The 18860-nt window shown below is 36.5% G+C and overlaps 1 protein-coding gene across 1 annotated transcript in view; it reads right to left on the bottom strand.

Annotated features, from left to right (window-relative positions):
- Positions 1–18860, bottom strand: part of AKAP6 (A-kinase anchoring protein 6) — a 233008-nt gene that overhangs the window by 76431 nt on the left and 137717 nt on the right. The window contains exon 8 of the mRNA XM_070935849.1: positions 16867–16987. Within this exon, the coding sequence (XP_070791950.1) occupies positions 16867–16987 (121 nt within the window). The remainder of the gene's footprint in view (positions 1–16866; positions 16988–18860) is intronic.

Raw genomic sequence — 18860 nt, 5'->3', positions numbered from 1 at the left:
AGGTTGAATTTTAACATTTCTTAATGGCAGTGGGCAGCGAAAGAAGGATGAGGGAGCAATTGGATGCCTGCTTGCAAGGTAGGGCTAGCTGGAGCATGCCAACAGTCGACAGCCTTCTTCCTTCCTGGGGGCACTTGGGAACATATCAGGATGCGGAGTGTGGGTGCAGTTTTTTTCACATTCCACTGCTCTGTTTGTTTGCCCTTCCCAAGTAAAGTGGTAGGCAGTTCTGCAGTTCAGTCAAGAAGGAAGAATGATTTTTAATGTTTCTTGCTAGCTTCCCACAAGCAACATCAATGGAGAAGTCAGGAATTTGGAAGTCACTGCCACTGATTTTTTGCCTGCCAGTAATCATTTTGTTTCTCTGTTTAGGGAAGGAAATATTTCTGAAAGAATGACCCAAAAGTTCACAGGTTGTCTAGTAGTCACATAAAATGCTTAATATGCAACCAGCTTACTTTACCCTAGTAAGCACACCATGGTTCATTTTGTATTAGGATAGGTGCATGTGGGGAGGGAGGAATATAACCTCATAACAAATCAATTTCTTTCTAAAAGTTCCAGCATCCTTCTATCCATTCACTCAAGACTAGATGCATAGATTAGCTGCATGTACATGAACTTCAATTTGTGATTGGCATTGACTTGATGTTCTTTGCATATGTGTTGTTCACATGCCAGGATGGCTGACAATAGCACTTAGCATATTTCATGCTATTGATATCTGAAATATCAAACATGTCATGATTTTCAGATGGCAAACTTTGCTTAATGAACTTATCATGGAGCAAGACTGACTGAATTCTATGGGACTTTATTGCTGAATAGACATTTATAGGTTGTATCTTGAACAACGGATTTAGAGTATCTCCATGGAGATCTCACTTTCACAAACAAACACTGATTCAATGAAATATCATTTTGCTGAAAATGACACACTGTCAAGAAGGTCAAACAAATCCATCCCATTACACAAAAAAAAGGTAGTTTGGAGGTTTTCAGCAAGAAGAGCTGAAATCAGTTAGTCTTTTTTCTTCTCATTGAATAATAAAGCTTATTTTTACTTACAATCTGAGAGAAAAAAACATGTCTTTGTTTTCTTGTATTCAAACACAAATATAGTATGAAACACAATAAAACCATTGGGACTAGGAATTTTTTTTCAAAGTTGATCTTTATCTGAACTATTTACCCTCGTCTTGCTATGTTATTATTATTATAGCAACTTGTAAAATTTAAGAACATTTCAATCAAACCTTTCTACACTTTCTAGGAGCAAATAAAATTGAAAAAAGGAGCATTAGCAAACCAGATGATTTCAGAAATAGGGCATAAAAACAGTAGTACTGTCCTCCATCTGATACTCAATGGCATAACTTCTGAACATGTCACTAATAGCTACTGATAGATGTGTCTGCTATAAATTAGACTAATCACCTTTTAGAGTTATCTAATGTAATTGTGACTGCCAATTCTTGTAATACAATTTAATCTTTATATTGTAAAGATTAAAAAATACAACAGTGGAATGTGGAATGTGGAAGATAGAATCCAGTAAGCAAGTCATGAACGATTCATGAAGAATTTGGGTAACCAAAAAGTAACCACTTTGGCCCTCTTTAATTCTTTCCTCTCTATTTCTGTTTTATTTTCTACATATACTGTGTAGTCAGGACCATGCTTCTTGATTAGAAGATATTCACACAAGGATTAATCAAGGAAAAGGAGCATCGTACATTATCACTGGTAAAACAGAGGAGAAAGGAGGAGAGAAGAATAAATTAGGCCATTCTAGGGCTTTTCTTCCCACATCTTCCTAATCACCTCTCCTCACTCACTGCCTTCCAATCATCTAACATTCATGCACAGAATCTTTCCTTTTGCATTGTAGACAAATGCAAAGCTTGATACACATTCTAAGTAGAAGGTGCACAAGCTACATCCGTGCTGACAATGGATAGGAGGTCATGCATTGCCATTCTCAACAATTATCATAATCGTCTTGAATTACATTTGTCTGTATTTGGATTCATATTCTGCCTTTCTTCTTGGATTTCAATGTAGCATACATACCAGTACTTTAACCAATTTTTCTCCACAACAATCTTCTGAGGTAGATTGAGTTGAGAATTAGTGATGGACCACAAAGTCTCTTTGTTCCTATATAATCCTGCTCAAGATAAATATGTGTAACAAAAGTAAAGTGTGTATACCAGTGGTGAAATCCATTTTTTTTTACTACCGGTTCTGTGGGCGTGGCTTGGTGGGCATGGTGTGGCTTAGTGGGCGTGGCTTGGTGGGGTGGCAGGGGAAAAATACTGCAAAATCTCCATTCCCACTCCGCTCCAGGGGAAGGATACTGCAAAATCCCCATTCCCTCACCACTCTGGGGCCAGCCAGAGGTGGTATTTGCCGATTCTCTGAACTGCTCAAAATTTCCGCTACCGGTTCTCCGAACTGCTCAAAATTTCCACTACCGGTTCTCCAGAACCTGTCAGAACCTGCTGGATTTCACCCCTGGTGTATACTGAAAAAGTAAACAAGAGGGTAACAGAATTCTCTCTGATATTTCAAATACCCTTTTTTCACTTTTATGAAAAACAATCACGATCTTTATTTAGGTCTTTATCAGAGGAAGTGGCTGTTTAATGTGCAACACAACCTCTGGTACAGTGTTACAGGTTGAAGTCATATTTTATAAAAAGCTAAAGGCTGCAATTTTTGCCATTTAGGTTAAAAGTTTATTAGCAAACCATAATCAGTATCCTGATTGCAATTAAACAAGGCTCCCAAATGGGTCAACATGCTTAAGTGCGATCTGCAATCATTTAGATTTTAACATGATGGTTATTACTTATTACCAGGATGCACAATGAGATATTGATTACTTTTAACCTTTAGATCTAAGGATTCAGGAAAGGTCAAGGCAGTAGAGCAGCCTACCTTTCCCGTCTAGTAAACTTATGGCCTTTAACAGAATTCTAATGATTCTACTTGGCAAGGCAGATCTGAAATTAGTTTATTCTCTTGGCAGACAGCTACCATGATCTATTTTGAAAAGTCTGCATGGATAGCATATTTTATACTTTTCTGCTGGCTCTTGGACTTGTTGAGAATATTCAGGGGCTGTCTGATTAACTTCAGCTTCTGTTAATGTTAACTTTAGAAGCCACCCTCAACCAGTGGGATAGAGGGGAGTAACCATGCCAGTAAATAAGAAGAAATGTTGCCAATCTTCTTGTTTGTGGGAAAAAATATTTTTACAGATTAAAAAGGGTACGGTTTACACATAGAGTGATACACACAGAGATGATAAACAGTTGGGATGAATAAATGTATACAAAATTCCCTCAGCCTTCCTGGATCTGTTAAAAGACTGTCTACCCATTTGTAAATTGGTAAAATTAAAACTACACTCACTGCTGGCTTCACTAAGCATGTAAGCTTTTTTGTCCTCCTAATTAGAATAAAATCATCTCTTTGGACAAAGCTGTTATTCAAGATGAAATGATACAGCGAGGGCATTTGTTGAACTACCAGCTTTCTTTCACTTTGCTAACATTTGGAATGGCTTCGTGCATTTATACCCACAAACAGAACAGAACTCAGACTTCAGTTCCAGAAGAATTATGGGCAGGAGAAAACATATAACTGTTGTGTTACATTAATTTGCAGAACACTTGGCATTATCACTGCCAAGTAGTCAAATTGTTCCAGGTTGTTCCGGAAGGTTGTTATTAATAGCATGTTTTCTGAGGAAAGTTCTGTCTACTTTTGGAACTGCATTTCTGTTGCCAAGGAAACTCCTTAAGCACAGCATTCTCCGGGCACACTGCTGCTTTTGTTTGCCCGTATCCTATTCATATCATCTAAGTAAGCACTTTACGCATACTTCAGGCTGCAGTTTCAAACACTGAAGTATTATAGCTTCTGTTCACTGTTCTCTTCAAATATATTTCACCTCCTCCACGTTCAGTTTCCCAAATTATTTTAAGTTTATTTCCAACTATAAAACAGAGAACTCGTCCATTCCCCCGCACTTCACTACCACAACACATTTTTCCATGCATTTGAATTATAGCTTCATGAGTTATAACATTACTCTTTAAGTGTTAATTATCTTTTCACTCTGAAATTAATGTAGTCATTTCCTACTGATTTCAGCCTACACTGTTATTGGAGCACAGAGCAAAACATGTCATTGAATTCTAAGCCAGAATTGTTGTTGTGATTAATCCTGGTCACATGGACCATCTCTGCCAAAAGGAGATCACTGAAGAAAGGTGACAAAGACAGTGATTTCCTGTCAGCAAAGACTACGACAGGGGCTGTCTAGAAGTGATGCAAATGAGGGAAACATTCACCATGGTTTGTTTGATCCACTTCAGGACACAGTATCGCACAGAGCTGGGAAAGAGGCACATGGAGCAGCAGCACACCCAGAGGAGAAAATGAGCTGTACCTTCAGAAGTATAGAAATGTATTCTCATACATTTTACTAGTGAAAAGAAGAGACATAATTTGCCCACAAATGATTGCCGCCTTAAGCATGTGATGCATCACTACAGGCTCATTCCTGTAGAAGTAATAGATTTAATTCAGCAATAATCTATCCTGGACTACTTAGCAATGTATGTGATTGTACTACAAGTTAAAATATGATAGGAACAAGGTTCTCAGAAGTGTTTATTTTTGGTTGTTGTTGGTGAATCCAATCTACTCATCAACCTTCTGGTGCATTCAGAGCAGCATATTTAATGGACAAATAATAAAGTAATACACTAAAACATTGTCCCATCTATTCAGGAAATACGTCTGTTGGGACCAAGAAGAAGAACCTTCTCTGTAGTGGCTCCCTCCCTGTGGAACATCTTTTCCCCAGAGATAACATTGGCCTACACCTTGTTACTTTTCCAAAAAGCCCAGAAATCATGGTTCTGTCTGGGGACCCAGTTGATATGGAGCCCTTCAAGTGGTTTGTTGAATTATGTCTGTCACCACCACAGAGGGGAAGAGGTGGAATTGTGTGTGTGTGTTTGTGTGTGTAAATTATTATACAACCCCCAGAGTCATCATGTGTAAGTTGGGTACTCATATAAATTTGTTTAATAAATTAATTAATATAATTATAATTAATACAATTTGCTTTTACCAGGGAGGAAACTTCTTAGTGCAATTATGTATCTGCCATCAATAAAAGAAGTTAGGTAACAAACAAGGATAAAATTACATTCTTTATTTTCATTTCCATATACTGTACCTCATTAAATCACAAAGTGATTTAAATGAATTATGAACAATAAAATTTGAGCATTAACACAGAGACATAAAATAATAGATTTGGAAAGGACCATTTAAGCAGATATCCAAGTTAAAGCACCCCTATCAAAAACAGTAACTCTCTAGTCTCTATCTGAACATCTAGTGAAAGAGAGACCATCTCCTTGGTTTCACTGAATGAGAAGAATATTTTTTATAACATTTCATCTCAATTTTCTATGATCGAAATCAAAATAAATTGATTAGTTCCCATGCTTTGGAAATTATACTCTATTTATACAGTCTAAAATTGCATTTACATTTTTGTACCCACATCAAATTGCTGGCTCATATTCAGTTTCTATTCTAATATCTTTTTTATAGTCACCATGACCAAGCCAGCTATTCTATATTTAGCCATTTGATTTTTATTTTATTGAAGAATTTCACTTGTCTCAGTTATAGTTCATTTGGTTACTTTCAGCTCATTTCTCCAGCTTACCTGGATCAAGATTATTTCTGTCCTTTAGAACATCAGCTCACTCACCCAATTTTGTGTCACTTGCAAATTTTACAAGTATTCTCTCCATTTCCTCATTCAAGTCATTAAAGAAATATTGAAGTGTAGAAAACCCAGAATTAAACCTTATTTAATCTAGTTTGGTAAAGCCATTGATGAAAACACTTCTAGCCAGCTAAGTATCTGCTTAAATATAATATCATTCATTTAACTATCCTGCTAATGAGCATGCATAGAATATAAAATCAAGATATATTATGTCTATAACATCCCTATAATCTATTAAAGAAGTTATATGATCAAAAACACGATAAAATGAGCATACCAAGATTTGTTCTTTACAAATGCATGCTTATTTCTGTTGATTACTGCATAGTTTCAAATTGCTTATGAATCAATCTCTTTATGATTTCCTTTGGGTAAGTGTAAGCTTTATTTATTGTCAATAATCATACTGGAAAAAGGAACTATATAGAATGTAAAAACAATAAAAAGGAAGTTCCATCAGGAACTAATAAGGTTTATAATCTCACCCATGAGCCAAAAAAATAAACATATCATTATGTTAATATTTAATAATTACAGAGCATTAATCATTAGGCTTTTAATGACAATTACACAAACCAAAAAGAATGTATTTTCCCCATCTCGTAACAACTACCGGTATGAATACTTAATGGCAAGTAGATTACTAGGTTATTAATAGTTACTAGTTAGTATTTGGATTATTATTCCTTCCATAGCACCCACAAACTAAAGGAGATTGTGATCCAGTCACTGTGAAGACTGACACTGAGGCCATATTATTTCAATTATCCATTGACCTGTCTAATAAAACCAGCTATGGGATTAAAGTTCATACTATGACAGACCAAATTCAATGCCCTTCCCTCTGAGATGATTGGTAATTATTCAAGTAAGTAAAAAAAAAAGCCCTCCTACCTAGATATTAATTTTACACAGAATGTTAGGTGACAAAGCCTCATAATGGCTTTCCTAGAAGCAATTGATTCCAGTTGTAGCAAGGAAACAAAGGCATATTCTGGGGGACTCAGAAATTAGACCTTAACAAATTACATTGGACCAGTTCCATGGGTCTTAGGTTTTTGTAGGAACAGATATGAGAACTAAAAAGCAAAAAAATAATAAAAAAACCTTTAGTTTAAAAGATGTCTAGGACAGTGGACAGTTAGTCTCCCGATCTTTGATACCTGTGAAATGTAGAACAGCATTAATAAACCTATGGCTCTGATTGTTTTGTTTCCTCCAGACAACAGCAGATTGAAAAATAATGGATTTGTAGTGATGTTATTTATTATTCACCGTTATTTAATTCTCCAGTAACAAAAACCAAGCCTTTTGGTGAAGAATACTATATTTGACTTAGAGAAGTTATTAATGAGTCTATCCTTTCCACAATAGGATGCAGGAATTCAAGGTTTTACCTCAGACATATTTACACTTACATGGAGAAACTGCAGGTTCATCAATGAAATGAAATGAAAGATAGGATCAAAAATACTCTTTTCCAAAGTCCAGATTAACATAGAAATTTGAAAAAATAATTATTGTAATGTGAATTTTTAATTTTGTCAGGCTCCTGGCATCACCATATGAGAGTCACTGCGTGTGACTTACCACATGTGAGGCCATGTAAATTTGTTTAAAAATAATAAACAAACAAATACATACATAAAATGATACTCAATACATTATTTTAAACTATTATTAATTTTAAATAAATTAGGCAACAAATTGTACAAATGATTTTTTTAACATGATAAACTAACAAGACTTCTCTTAGCAGTAACTACCACTGGAAGCAGGCTCAAGTAGACATTCCAGGATGCTTATCGGACTTTTTATGTAAAAAGTAATGAAGCTGTTATGAAAGCATTTCAGTAACTGCAACATTTCAGCCCCTATTTATAGTGAAATTAAGACTGAAATTGTCAATGGAGATTTTCCGTCAATGGTTGTTTCAAAGGTGCCTTTTTCCAAAGGCAACTGGACTTCCTTTGTTTTGCTTGAAGAGGTTTCGCTTCTCATCCAAGAAGTTTCTTGGATGAGAACCAAAACGTCTTCAAGCAACACAAAGAAAATCCAGTTGCCTTTGGAAAAAAGCACCTTTGGGATAAGGTTGAACTTCTTGTGCTGTTTTTTCTACTTGCATGATGCAACCAGATTGAAACTTTTGGAGATGGTGGTGGTAGGGGTGGTTTATTCCTAGGTTTTATGATTGCACTATTTCAGTCTCAGTATGAACTAATCCAGTCTCAGGCTGCCTGTTTCAGATCCTGACAGAAGAAGCTCTCACACTTAGCCATTGATTTCAACATGAAATACAAAGAATAAAACCAATAAATTGCCATTCTAACATTTAAAATAGAGTGTATTTTAACATTATTGACAATACCATAAAACAAGAGACTGAGAGTCAGCTTGGTGTAGCGATTAAAGAAATCAGGTTAGAAACAAGGAGACTGTGATTTCTAGTCCTGCCTTGGACATGAAGCCAAATGCATGACCTTGGGCAAGTCACTTTCTCTCAGCTCTAGGAAGAAGGTAATGGCAAACCACATCTGCCAAGAAAACTGCAGGGACTGGTCCAGTCAGTATCTGAGAATCGGACATGATTGAACAAAAGACAGAAAGACTGGGGAGTGGGGGGGTGGGAGACACTATAACAATTACAATCATAGGGGGAAAAAAGATTTTAGTAGATGTAACAGTTCCACTGATTTAAATGCCAGAACATATTTCTCATTAGCTGTGTTGATTACAAGAAACCAGAGAACGGTTCCTGTTGAGGATCATAATTGATGGGCACATTTGGGAATAGGTGGTCCTGCTGATATATGGTTCCAACTCTACATACGTTTAATGTAAACCTGTTTGTCCAATGTTAATTACTCTCCCCTCCAGCTACTATTTACCTCACCCAGGGGAAAAGGCAGGTAGCTGTTTTTTAATCTAACTTTCTTTAGGAAGCTTTCACTTTTTTCCACAAATTTTAATGCCATTTAGCCAAGGGAACAACCTATCTTTTATAGGACAGCTTTGTGTTTAAGCTCTCCTGTTATTAAATCAACATATTCTTTATAAATCATTATGCCAGTAGCAGCATTTTTCAAACCCACCATGCACACCTCCTTACTGAAGGTTTAATCAGGGCAGATTTTATATAATATGTATTTCAAGCACCTCAAATGTTTTCATAATCAAACCTTCAAATGTCAGAGGAGATGCCAACATTTTTTATATTGGTAAAGAAATGTTTGGTTAATTTTATTCCCTACATGCTAACAATTTTAACAATCATATCTTACTGAATTTAATGGGGTTTTAATCTAACACACAATTAATCTTCTGGGGAAAATGTAAGGAATTATCATTAACTTTATCTAGTACACTCATTTCTAATCTCCACAGCTCCAATAAACCCTTATTTGCTTAAATTTTGAACTCTCCAGGCAGAAATCTTGCATCAATACAGAGGTTTTCTATTAAAGAATTAATAAGAGGAGTTTCCACGTTTGGGCCAGATCCTATAATACTTTTTGAGGATAATTGCCACTGAAACTTTATAAAATGTTTGTGTGATCAGGTCCATATTTTTGATATACAAACAAAATCTAGTTGACATTTAGCTGTGCAATATGTTGGTTTATTAGAATAAACAAGGCATATATCCAAAATATTTAATTTTGATTATGTGTTTTAAAAACAAAAGAATGATTAAAAACAGGTGTTAGTTGAAGATTGAAAGACAAGCTCATGCAGAGGTCAAACACAAACTCATACAGAGCTGTGTATGCATTATCATGAAATGGATATTAATATCAGTCTTTACCATACCAGCAAATCAAAAGTTGATACATAATTATCCAAACTCTTGTTGCATTGCTTGACCAATATTGCTACCATTTTCATCTTACCCTACTCTCAGTCAAAATAACCAAATGCTATTCTGCAGCTTTGTGTCTGAAACAGTGGTTGACTGACTCAGGCACTCACTGTTGTAATACATACCCACAGGGGTGGGTTCTAATTTTTTTTACTGCTGGTTCTGTGGGCATGGCTTATTTTGTGGGCATGGCTTGATGGTCATGTGACAATTCTTTAGGATTTAGCCGAGGTACTGGTCTACCAGGCTTTAACTGCTTGCAGAGCTGTACCGGTCTACCCATTTGTTCTTGGAGCGTCCTGGTCTACCCATTTGTTTTTGGAGCGTCCTGGTCTACTCATTTGTTTTTGGAGGCACCGGTCTACCACCACACTGCCTTTTAACACTGATCAGCTGTAGGGCGGCCCTTTGAAGCCCCACGGCAAGAGTTTAAAAGTTTTTTTCCTTCTAGCCATCATCTGGGACTCAGGAGGCAGCGAATAAATTGGGGGTGGGGCCAAATAAAAGGTAAGAATAATGTGGGTGGGGTGGGAGGACCCAGCTCCCGAACAAAGAGAACCTGTTCGGTGACGTCATATCATCACCGCTACCTGCTCGGCCGAACCGGGAGGAACCCACCACTGATACCCCAGTCTGAGAAGGCATGAAAAGGGCTATAAAAATATCAATAGACCCTACACATCCTGGTCATAAACTGTTCCAGCTTCCTCCCTCAAAATGACAGTACAGGGCATTGCATGCCAAAACAACTAGAACAAAAAACTAGACAGTTTTTTCCCCCATGCTATCACTCTGCTAAACAACTAATTCCCGCAACATTCTCTTATGACCTGGGATGTCAAACTATCTAATAAGGCTGTATTATTATTATCCTTCTCATCTTTCCTATTACCTATTTTCTAGCTTCTTATGCCTATAATGTAGTTGTATCTTTTAATTTATATTGATTGTTTTTATTTAGTATCCTATGACTATCACTGAGTGTTGTATCTTATGATTTATGATAATTGTATTTGATTATTATGATCATGATTTATCACTTGTTGCTTGTATACTGAGAGTTTATGCACCGGAGACAAATTCCTTGTGAGTCCAATCACACTTGGCCAATAAAGAATTTGAATTTGAATTAATTCTAACTAGAAACATTATTGGCTAGGCAACCTAGTAAGCAGGAAATGTCAAATGTTTACTTTTCAACATTCAATTCTTTGGCATGCTGGAAACCAGTAGATTATAACAAGAAACCCAACTGTGTATTGTCCATGTGATGAAGATCATTTTTATATCAGTCTACAATCTAATGCCATCTGATTGAAGGTTTCAAATAATTACAGACTTGTTTTTTTTAAAAAACAATATTGTATTCTAATGCTCTCCAGAGGCAACAGAAGGAGAATTCTTTGGACATGAAAACAATTAAAGATTAAGCCAAGGGGCAACAAAATACGACTGAGTTCTATGCCTTTTTTTTTAAAGACATGCTCTCTTTATCAGCATAAAACAAGAGGGCAGAGAAGTTGATATGAATCAGTATGAGATCTTTAAAAAAACCCATCATGGCGAACATACGCTGAACTGTGAATTTACAGAGCATTTTTTCATACTCAGTCTGGCTATTTCTATATTGTTATTACACTTTTAATGCATACTCTTGTCTTGCAATGTACTTGTTTTATTACAGATCTTTCTCATTTATAGACTCCATAGAGGCAAAGATTACTGCTGGCAGTAGTGATAACACAGCATGTAACCTGGCAGAGATGCTTTGCTGAACTGGCTCAGAGGTGCAATTACTTATCAGTTCAATATCTGGAGGAAAATTCTGTGGATTTAAGAAACTCATCGCAGGAAAAGAGAAAGTGCAACGAACTGGTTGGTGTAGGGGAGTATCATGAATTAAAAGACTGTTCATCAGATAGTGCTTGTCCACAGAAATATTCATGGTGTAGTTCTGTAAGAAGATGACCAGGGCAAACAACTCAAATATTCAGTCCATACTGACCAACACTGAAAAGTGAGAGGACTAGTATGTAAATTCTGTACCAAAAAGATGCACATTTTCTACTTCAATTTCTGTTCTCAAGTGAGCCCTCACGTGGTGACAGATAGCATTAATCACTTCTCCAGCAAGGCTTGAAATGAATAATCTTCCATTTGCAATAAATGCCAGCTATCAATACATGGGTATGTTTTAACAAGAGGCATTAATCATTTGAAATTGACTGCAGTTAGTTCTTGTCATGCTCATCTTCATCAACAACAACATCTTGAAATACCTACACATAATTTTATTATTTAATGTATAAAATGATGTTAAAAGGTTTCATCAAGAACACATCACAAGTTCTGGGAATTGAATTAAATTTTGTAAACATCTTAAAATCTTCATATTTTATAATGTGATTTATAACAAATTTTGAATTTTATTATTAGTGTTAAAGTGTTGCTGGATGTTGCCAATCCTGAAGCCTGAGGCAAGACTTTAAGTTTCAACCTAATTTAGCTTGGTTCATACATTACAGTCATCCCCTTTGTTCATTCATAAGAGAGAATAGAGTGAGAATGAACTCCAAATTTATTTTCTAAATCTGATCACATTCAGAATGTATCTATTCTTACATTGGAAAATTCTCACATATTACTTTGTATCTAGTTAATCACCTGGTTGCTATAGGATTCCATGCAGGCAACTGGATAGAATCATATAGGAATTGATGCTAGCTCTTTTCTCTTCAACCAGCAATGAACACAAGTGAAGCTTAAACTCTGCAGGCAAATATAATACAATTTACTACCTGGTAAGTGTGCACAAGATTACCAATATAACTAACTTTCCTACTCAGATACCAGACATGGAAGATCAATAAAATATTCTTGCATCAAATATTATCTCTCTGTATAATACATGTTGCTTTATATTATACTGTAGTTAATTTTATATTAGAGGTAATCTTTTTTCTAGTTCAGGGCATGCGTTCAAAACTCATACATGAGGCCAGAATAAAAAATAAATTTATTTTCACATGCTACCATCTAATGTTTAAAATAATCTAAAGCATCATAGATCCCTATGTGGAAAGGAAGATGCCACATGTTCAGGCTGGCATTAAAAAAGCAAAGGAACAAGAGACATCATTACTTATGTACACTGGATAATTGAGAAATCCAAAGAATACCTTCCAAAATTCAATATGTGCTTCACTGATCATAGAAAAGCCTTTGACTGTGTTGCCAGTCTGGGCAATATGTTTTTGAAAATGGAAATCCCAGACCATCTTAAACCTATATATCACTGATGGTTAACCTTTTTGGTGCCGAGTGCCCAAAGCGTGTGCCTGCTCGTGAGAATGCCCGTGTGCGTACCGGAACCCCCAAAATGCAATGTGAGTGCCCCCTGTGCATGTGCCCCACTCCCCCTCCCACCAATTTTTGGCTTCCATGTTGGTGCAGGAGGCTTTCCAGGCCCAAAACCAGGAGCAGGGGCCTCATGCGGTACCCCCGTGTCCCATTTTGGCTTCCAGGTTGCTGCAGGAGGCTTTCCAGGCACAAAATGGAGTGGGGGGCCCTCATGCTGTGCCTCTGTGCCCCATTTTGGCTTCCAGGTTGGTGTAGGAGCCCTTCCAGGCACAAAATGGTGCACGTGCACACACACACCCTCCCCCAAAATGCAATGCGAGCATCCCCACACATGCACCCCGTCCCTTGCGCATCCGCAGCAGAAACTTGAAAACCAGCTGGCTGGTGGGAGGAGCGCATGCATGCATGGTGGAGCTGGGCTGGGACGACAGCTGGTGTGCCCGCAGAGAGGTCTCTGCATGTCACGCATGCCTTAGGTTCACCATCACAGCTAAATGTAGATGAGGTATCCATAATCCAGACAGAGCATGATGAAATGGACAGCTTCTGGCTCTGCAAAGGAGTGAGGTAAGGCTCTATTCCCTTCCCTTATTATTTAACCTATATGCTGAATTTATATTTATATTCTGATTTGGAAACTGAGCAAGATTTTAAAACTGAAGGGAAGAAACAGGAATAACCTGTTCTATACTGAGGGCATCCCGTTGATAACTGAGAATGCAAACAATCTACAGGGCTGAGTAATCAAAGAGTACAGTGAAAAAATAGGAATAGGATTAAACATAAAGAAGACCAAGCTAATGACTACAAAAATAACCAGGCTCAAATTATCACACTTTGAACACTTTATGAGAAGACCTACTGTACCTCTCTTAAGAGGCTTGAAAGGTGGAAGAAAAGAGAAAGGATGTCCAACAGCAAGGTGAATGGACAAACCTTAAATGGTGACAGGTGCACTGTTGGAAGGTCTTGAAGAACCAAGGTAGAAGCCAGTGGTGGGTTGCTACTGGTTCGGTCCGGAATTTGTGAACTGGTAGTAACGGCGGCGGGAGGCTCCACCACGCGCACATGCTCCCGTTGTGAATCGGTAGTGAAAGTAAGTGGAACCCACCCCTACTAGAATCAGATCATCTTGGAGAAAATCTATCTATGCAATCAGTAAAAAAAATAATACTGACTTATTGGTTGATCATCATCATTAATATATTTACTTTATATTAAATCATTTGCTATTTATCCCATTAAAAATATTGGGAGATTTTTCAAAGGTGCTTGGAAGCCATAACCACTATGTTTAGTAGCCAAACACTATAGTCTCTGTTTTATATTTTATTTTGATTTGGCTTCAATTATATGCTTTATTTTAGTTTTTATGATGTCTTTAATGTTAAGATAGTAATCAAATCACCATAGCTTAATTCTTTGAAAGAAAAATGTCCAAGTTCTCTATTAGGACTATGCAACAATCCAACTTCAAAAGGAAAAATAATGATTTAGAGCATTTGGAGTGCACAAATAGCACCTGCTGAACCTTCCTTAAAGCAAATACATCTTGTTTAAAGAGTTGCTAACAGGTGGTATATAAGTACCCTGCATGCTCTAAATTACCTTTTTGTCTACTAATCATGATTGCTGTGTAGTCCTACTGTTTATAGTAGTTTGCAGTGCAAATTCAAACTTATTCCTGAAGTAAAGGCTGTTATGACTAAAACTGCATGCAGCATTTCTCTGCTATCACTGAATATTCATATCAGCTTTCTTCCAGATGTAACATCATATTCCCAAATCAAATCTTACATTGCTATTTTTAACCCAAAATAATCTAATCACTCAATATCTGATTATTTTAAGTGTTTGCTGGTATTTGAATATTCTTTAAGTATCTCTGGCATATTTTCTATGAATCTGAGATAGTTTTCATTTCATGTACATTTTATGTCTCCATTTTACAGTCAAAGAATACCCTTTTTAAATTTTCTAGTTTTCTTTACAGATATAGTACAGTATTTGTTTAAAAAAACAAGAGACTTTAGCTTTATTATATTTGAGCAATTTATTTTTATCATTTATCATATACACACACTAAGTACTTAAATGTCAATATTATAGAGACACAAGAATATTAAGTAACTATCCCAAAAGATCAAAAGGGACTGAATAGGAACCTGGCCTGTTCTAACACAAGTAATAGCAATAGCAATAGCAATAGCAATAGCAATAGCAATAGCAATAGCAATAGCAATAGCACTTAGACTTATATATCACTTCGCAGTGCTTTGCAGCTCTAAGTGGTTTACAGAGTCAGCATACTGCCGCCAACAACCCGGGTCCTCATTTTATCAACCTCTGAAGGATGGAAGGTTGAGTCAACCTTGAGCCACTCATAATCGAACTCCTGGAGTGAACAATGAGTTAGTCTGCAAAACTGTATTCTAACCACTATGCCACCACAGCTCTTAAGTAATGTATGTGTGTGCCTTTAAGTCAGAATTGTCAGGGTAATTCCAAGTTGTCCTGTGAAAGGAAGATTATGGTTGGTGTTCTCACCCCACCCCTTTTTTTTGTTCCTTCAAGTCAGTGTTAACTCATAATTGCCTGGATTAGTCTCTGTAGTTATCTTGGAAAGATTTTCAGAAGTAGTTTGGCATTGGCTTCTTCCTCGGGCTGAGAGAGTGACTGGCCCAAGATCACCCAGCTGGGTTTATTTATTTAAATGTAAACAATTTTCTTCCATTCAAACATTTTGTGGAAAATATTTCAATACAAATCACATAGAAAAAATGCAAAAAAAAAAAATTAAACCATGATTGATAAATAAAAAAGCAATAACTTGTTTTAACCTTGAATCTGTAATTTCTTCTGGAAAAAATTTTAAAAGTGAAATGATGGTTGTTACACCTTGTTGTTGTTTGATTCTGTGACTAGTTATTATTATTTTTATTTTTTATGTTTCACAATCTGCTCTTTGAGATGTGCCATATGCTCAATGCAAGTCAAGGATGACAATTGTCAAAATTAGTCCAATAAAAGTTGCCTAAATGAGAACCATTTACTACAATCTTATAGTTCCATATGAAGCCTCCTCTGGTGACAAAATCTACATCTATACTTTCTGCTTCCACTTCACAGAACAATCTAAAATGAAAGTTAAAGTAAAATGGAAGGAAGGAAGGAAGGAAGGAAGGAAGGAAGGAAGGAAGGAAGGAAGGAAGGAAGGAAGGAAGGATAGTTGGGCTTCCTGTGTAGTAGCAATGGTAAGAAAAGAATTGTTTTCCCTTTCTCTTTCTCTCTGCATTAAATGAAAAGATTCATAATCAATGCACACATTTATAAATTGTGTTTTTCATTTATAACGTTTGTGCATTCTTAAAAAGAGAGCATCTGCTTTCAAAATAACTAATATAAGAATTGTATATCCTGAAACAATAGATTCACTAAAAAGAATGAAAGATGATAGAAATTCTGAAAATATTTCCTATCAAAGCACATTTTCTAAATAGTACAATCATTTTTCCCTTCGTGTTGTTTCAGTCTATTTAAGAATGCAGTTTCATCCATTTCAATTCATCTAATGACAAATCTTTGTCCTCCTATAGGATTGTACCAAATGGAATGTGATGAAGGGAACTTTCTTACAATTATGATGTCGGCGCAGGCTTGTCAGCACAGAGGGGATGGAAATGAGATTGGGGACAGGGGAGGGAATTCTAATAGACACCATGATATATACAATGAACACAGAGCTATCCTGTGAGAGAAAGACATGTCAAAGTCATCAGATCTTCTATAGCTAGGTAAAGGCAGCAACAAAAGCTCTAACCTTGTAAAGATGCAGCTGCTGCTCCTCTGACATCATCAGGTCATGGCTGTCGATCACTATGGATTCCATGTCAATCAGCCAATCCCAGAGCTCCTGGTATTCTGAATCAAAGTCCAAAAGGCTGCAGATAAAGAAAAAAAAAACATTATGCTTAATAGATTAGAACTGTTCAAATCTTATATTAGAATAAGGCTTTCTAGAAAATGCACCTTCTCTTTTGCAGAAAGATTCTTTACTTTAACAGGAGGCATGAAAATGCAACACAAATATAAGCCATGACTCATGTCTCAGCAAATTATGCTAGGTCTGTCAACAAAAGCAGACATATTTCATTCGCTTCAAAAAATGGGAATTATAAATACAGTGTCTTCACGGTTTTTAAAGTGACAACATATTCAGCAAACTTCTCTGTGTGATAATCATGATGAGCCGTTATTTGCACCAGAACTATTTTCAGACAAAAATGACTCAATCCATTTAGCCATCCTTTTTCTGTCCATCTGCCTATCTCTGCAAGTATATTTTCATGCATGAATAGCTAGCATTTCAACACAACACTTTAAGATAGGCTTGAGTGAAGATGGTAAGCCAGTGAGAACCAAGGCCAGATACAGTATTAGACAGGTGTTCCCTACAGACATGTTAGAAACAAAGGTAAGGACAGGAAGTCAAAACAATGAATCCTTGAATAGCCAGCAATCATTAAAATTCAAAGAAGGATCACAACGGTTTCCAACAAAATAAATCATTAGAATAAGGAGCTTAAAAGGATTAACATTATTCTCTATTGAAAGCCTAGTGAATAAGTAAAACATCACAATACAAAAAGGGGGAGGAAAGGAAAGGAAAGGAAAGGAAAGGAAAGGAAAGGAAAGGAAAGGAAAGGAAAGGAAAGGAAAGGAAAGGAAAGGAAAGGAAAGGAAGGAAAGGAAAGGAAAGGAAAGGAAAGGAAAGGAGGAAGGAGGAGGAGGAGGAGGAGGAGGAGGAGGAGGAGGAGGAGGAGGAGGAGGAGGAGGAGAGGCAAGGAAAGAGGATCAATATATAGAATATGTGAATTTATAAAGGCCAGCTGAAGGATCCTGAGAAAAGATGAAACTGCTTTTAAAAGTTTTGGGCAAATGGTATATTCACGCTCCAACATACTCTAAAGCATCTTAGGGAAATAAATCCAAAGTACTGTACAACTTTATCGTAAATACTGTGTGGTATACTGTATCAAAACTCATTCACTTGGTATATTTGAATTCCATGTGTAGTATACTGTTTGTAGACCGGAAGACAACCAATTCGATCTGCAAATGATGCAGCAAGAAGATCCTGAACATAAATATTTGGCATGCATGGACTTTGAATTAAATTAAGCAAAAACCAAAATCAGCAGCCACATAACACTACACTTTGATTACACTTTAAAATTACGTTTTAATAACAGCATAATTATTATCTCTCTGCTCCTACCACATGAAACCTTATTTTTGACCTTCCAGATAATATACAAGCAACCCTATCAATGTATTCCTCTTACATGGGAATGAATCTAAGAAAATTCTTGCTGTATCAGACTGCATTTCTCTCTGCTTCCATCATGGCGTGACAAACTTTCTCAAGCAGGATATGACAGCAAAACTTTCAACTCCACAGTACTGGACACTGTTCATGCTTCACACCTGCCATGGCAATAAATCTTGACTGTCCAGACACTTTCACCCCATACTCAAGAGCAGAATCTTACAGAAACAGCATGGGTGGATTAGTTATTTTGTTGTAAACAAGAACTCTCATATATACAATATGGGTAGATTTTGTTGTAAACAAGGTATCTCATACATATGTTCTGTTCCTGACTATAGCGTGAAAGTGTCTGAACAGCTAAGATTTATTGCTATGGCAGGTGTGAAATCTAATACAGCACAAATACACACACACACACAAACACACACACAATTTGCAAACTGAAGAACACAGAAATCAAGATAGATGTAAATATAGTTCCA

This window comes from Pituophis catenifer, unplaced genomic scaffold (assembly GCF_029215685.1).
Source record: "Pituophis catenifer annectens isolate HBS135680 unplaced genomic scaffold, rPitCat1.0.hap2 SCAF_1, whole genome shotgun sequence".
NCBI classification, from domain to species: domain Eukaryota; kingdom Metazoa; phylum Chordata; class Lepidosauria; order Squamata; family Colubridae; genus Pituophis; species Pituophis catenifer.
Note: the sequence above shows the minus strand (reverse complement) of the source record. Positions and strands in the feature narration are given on the sequence as shown.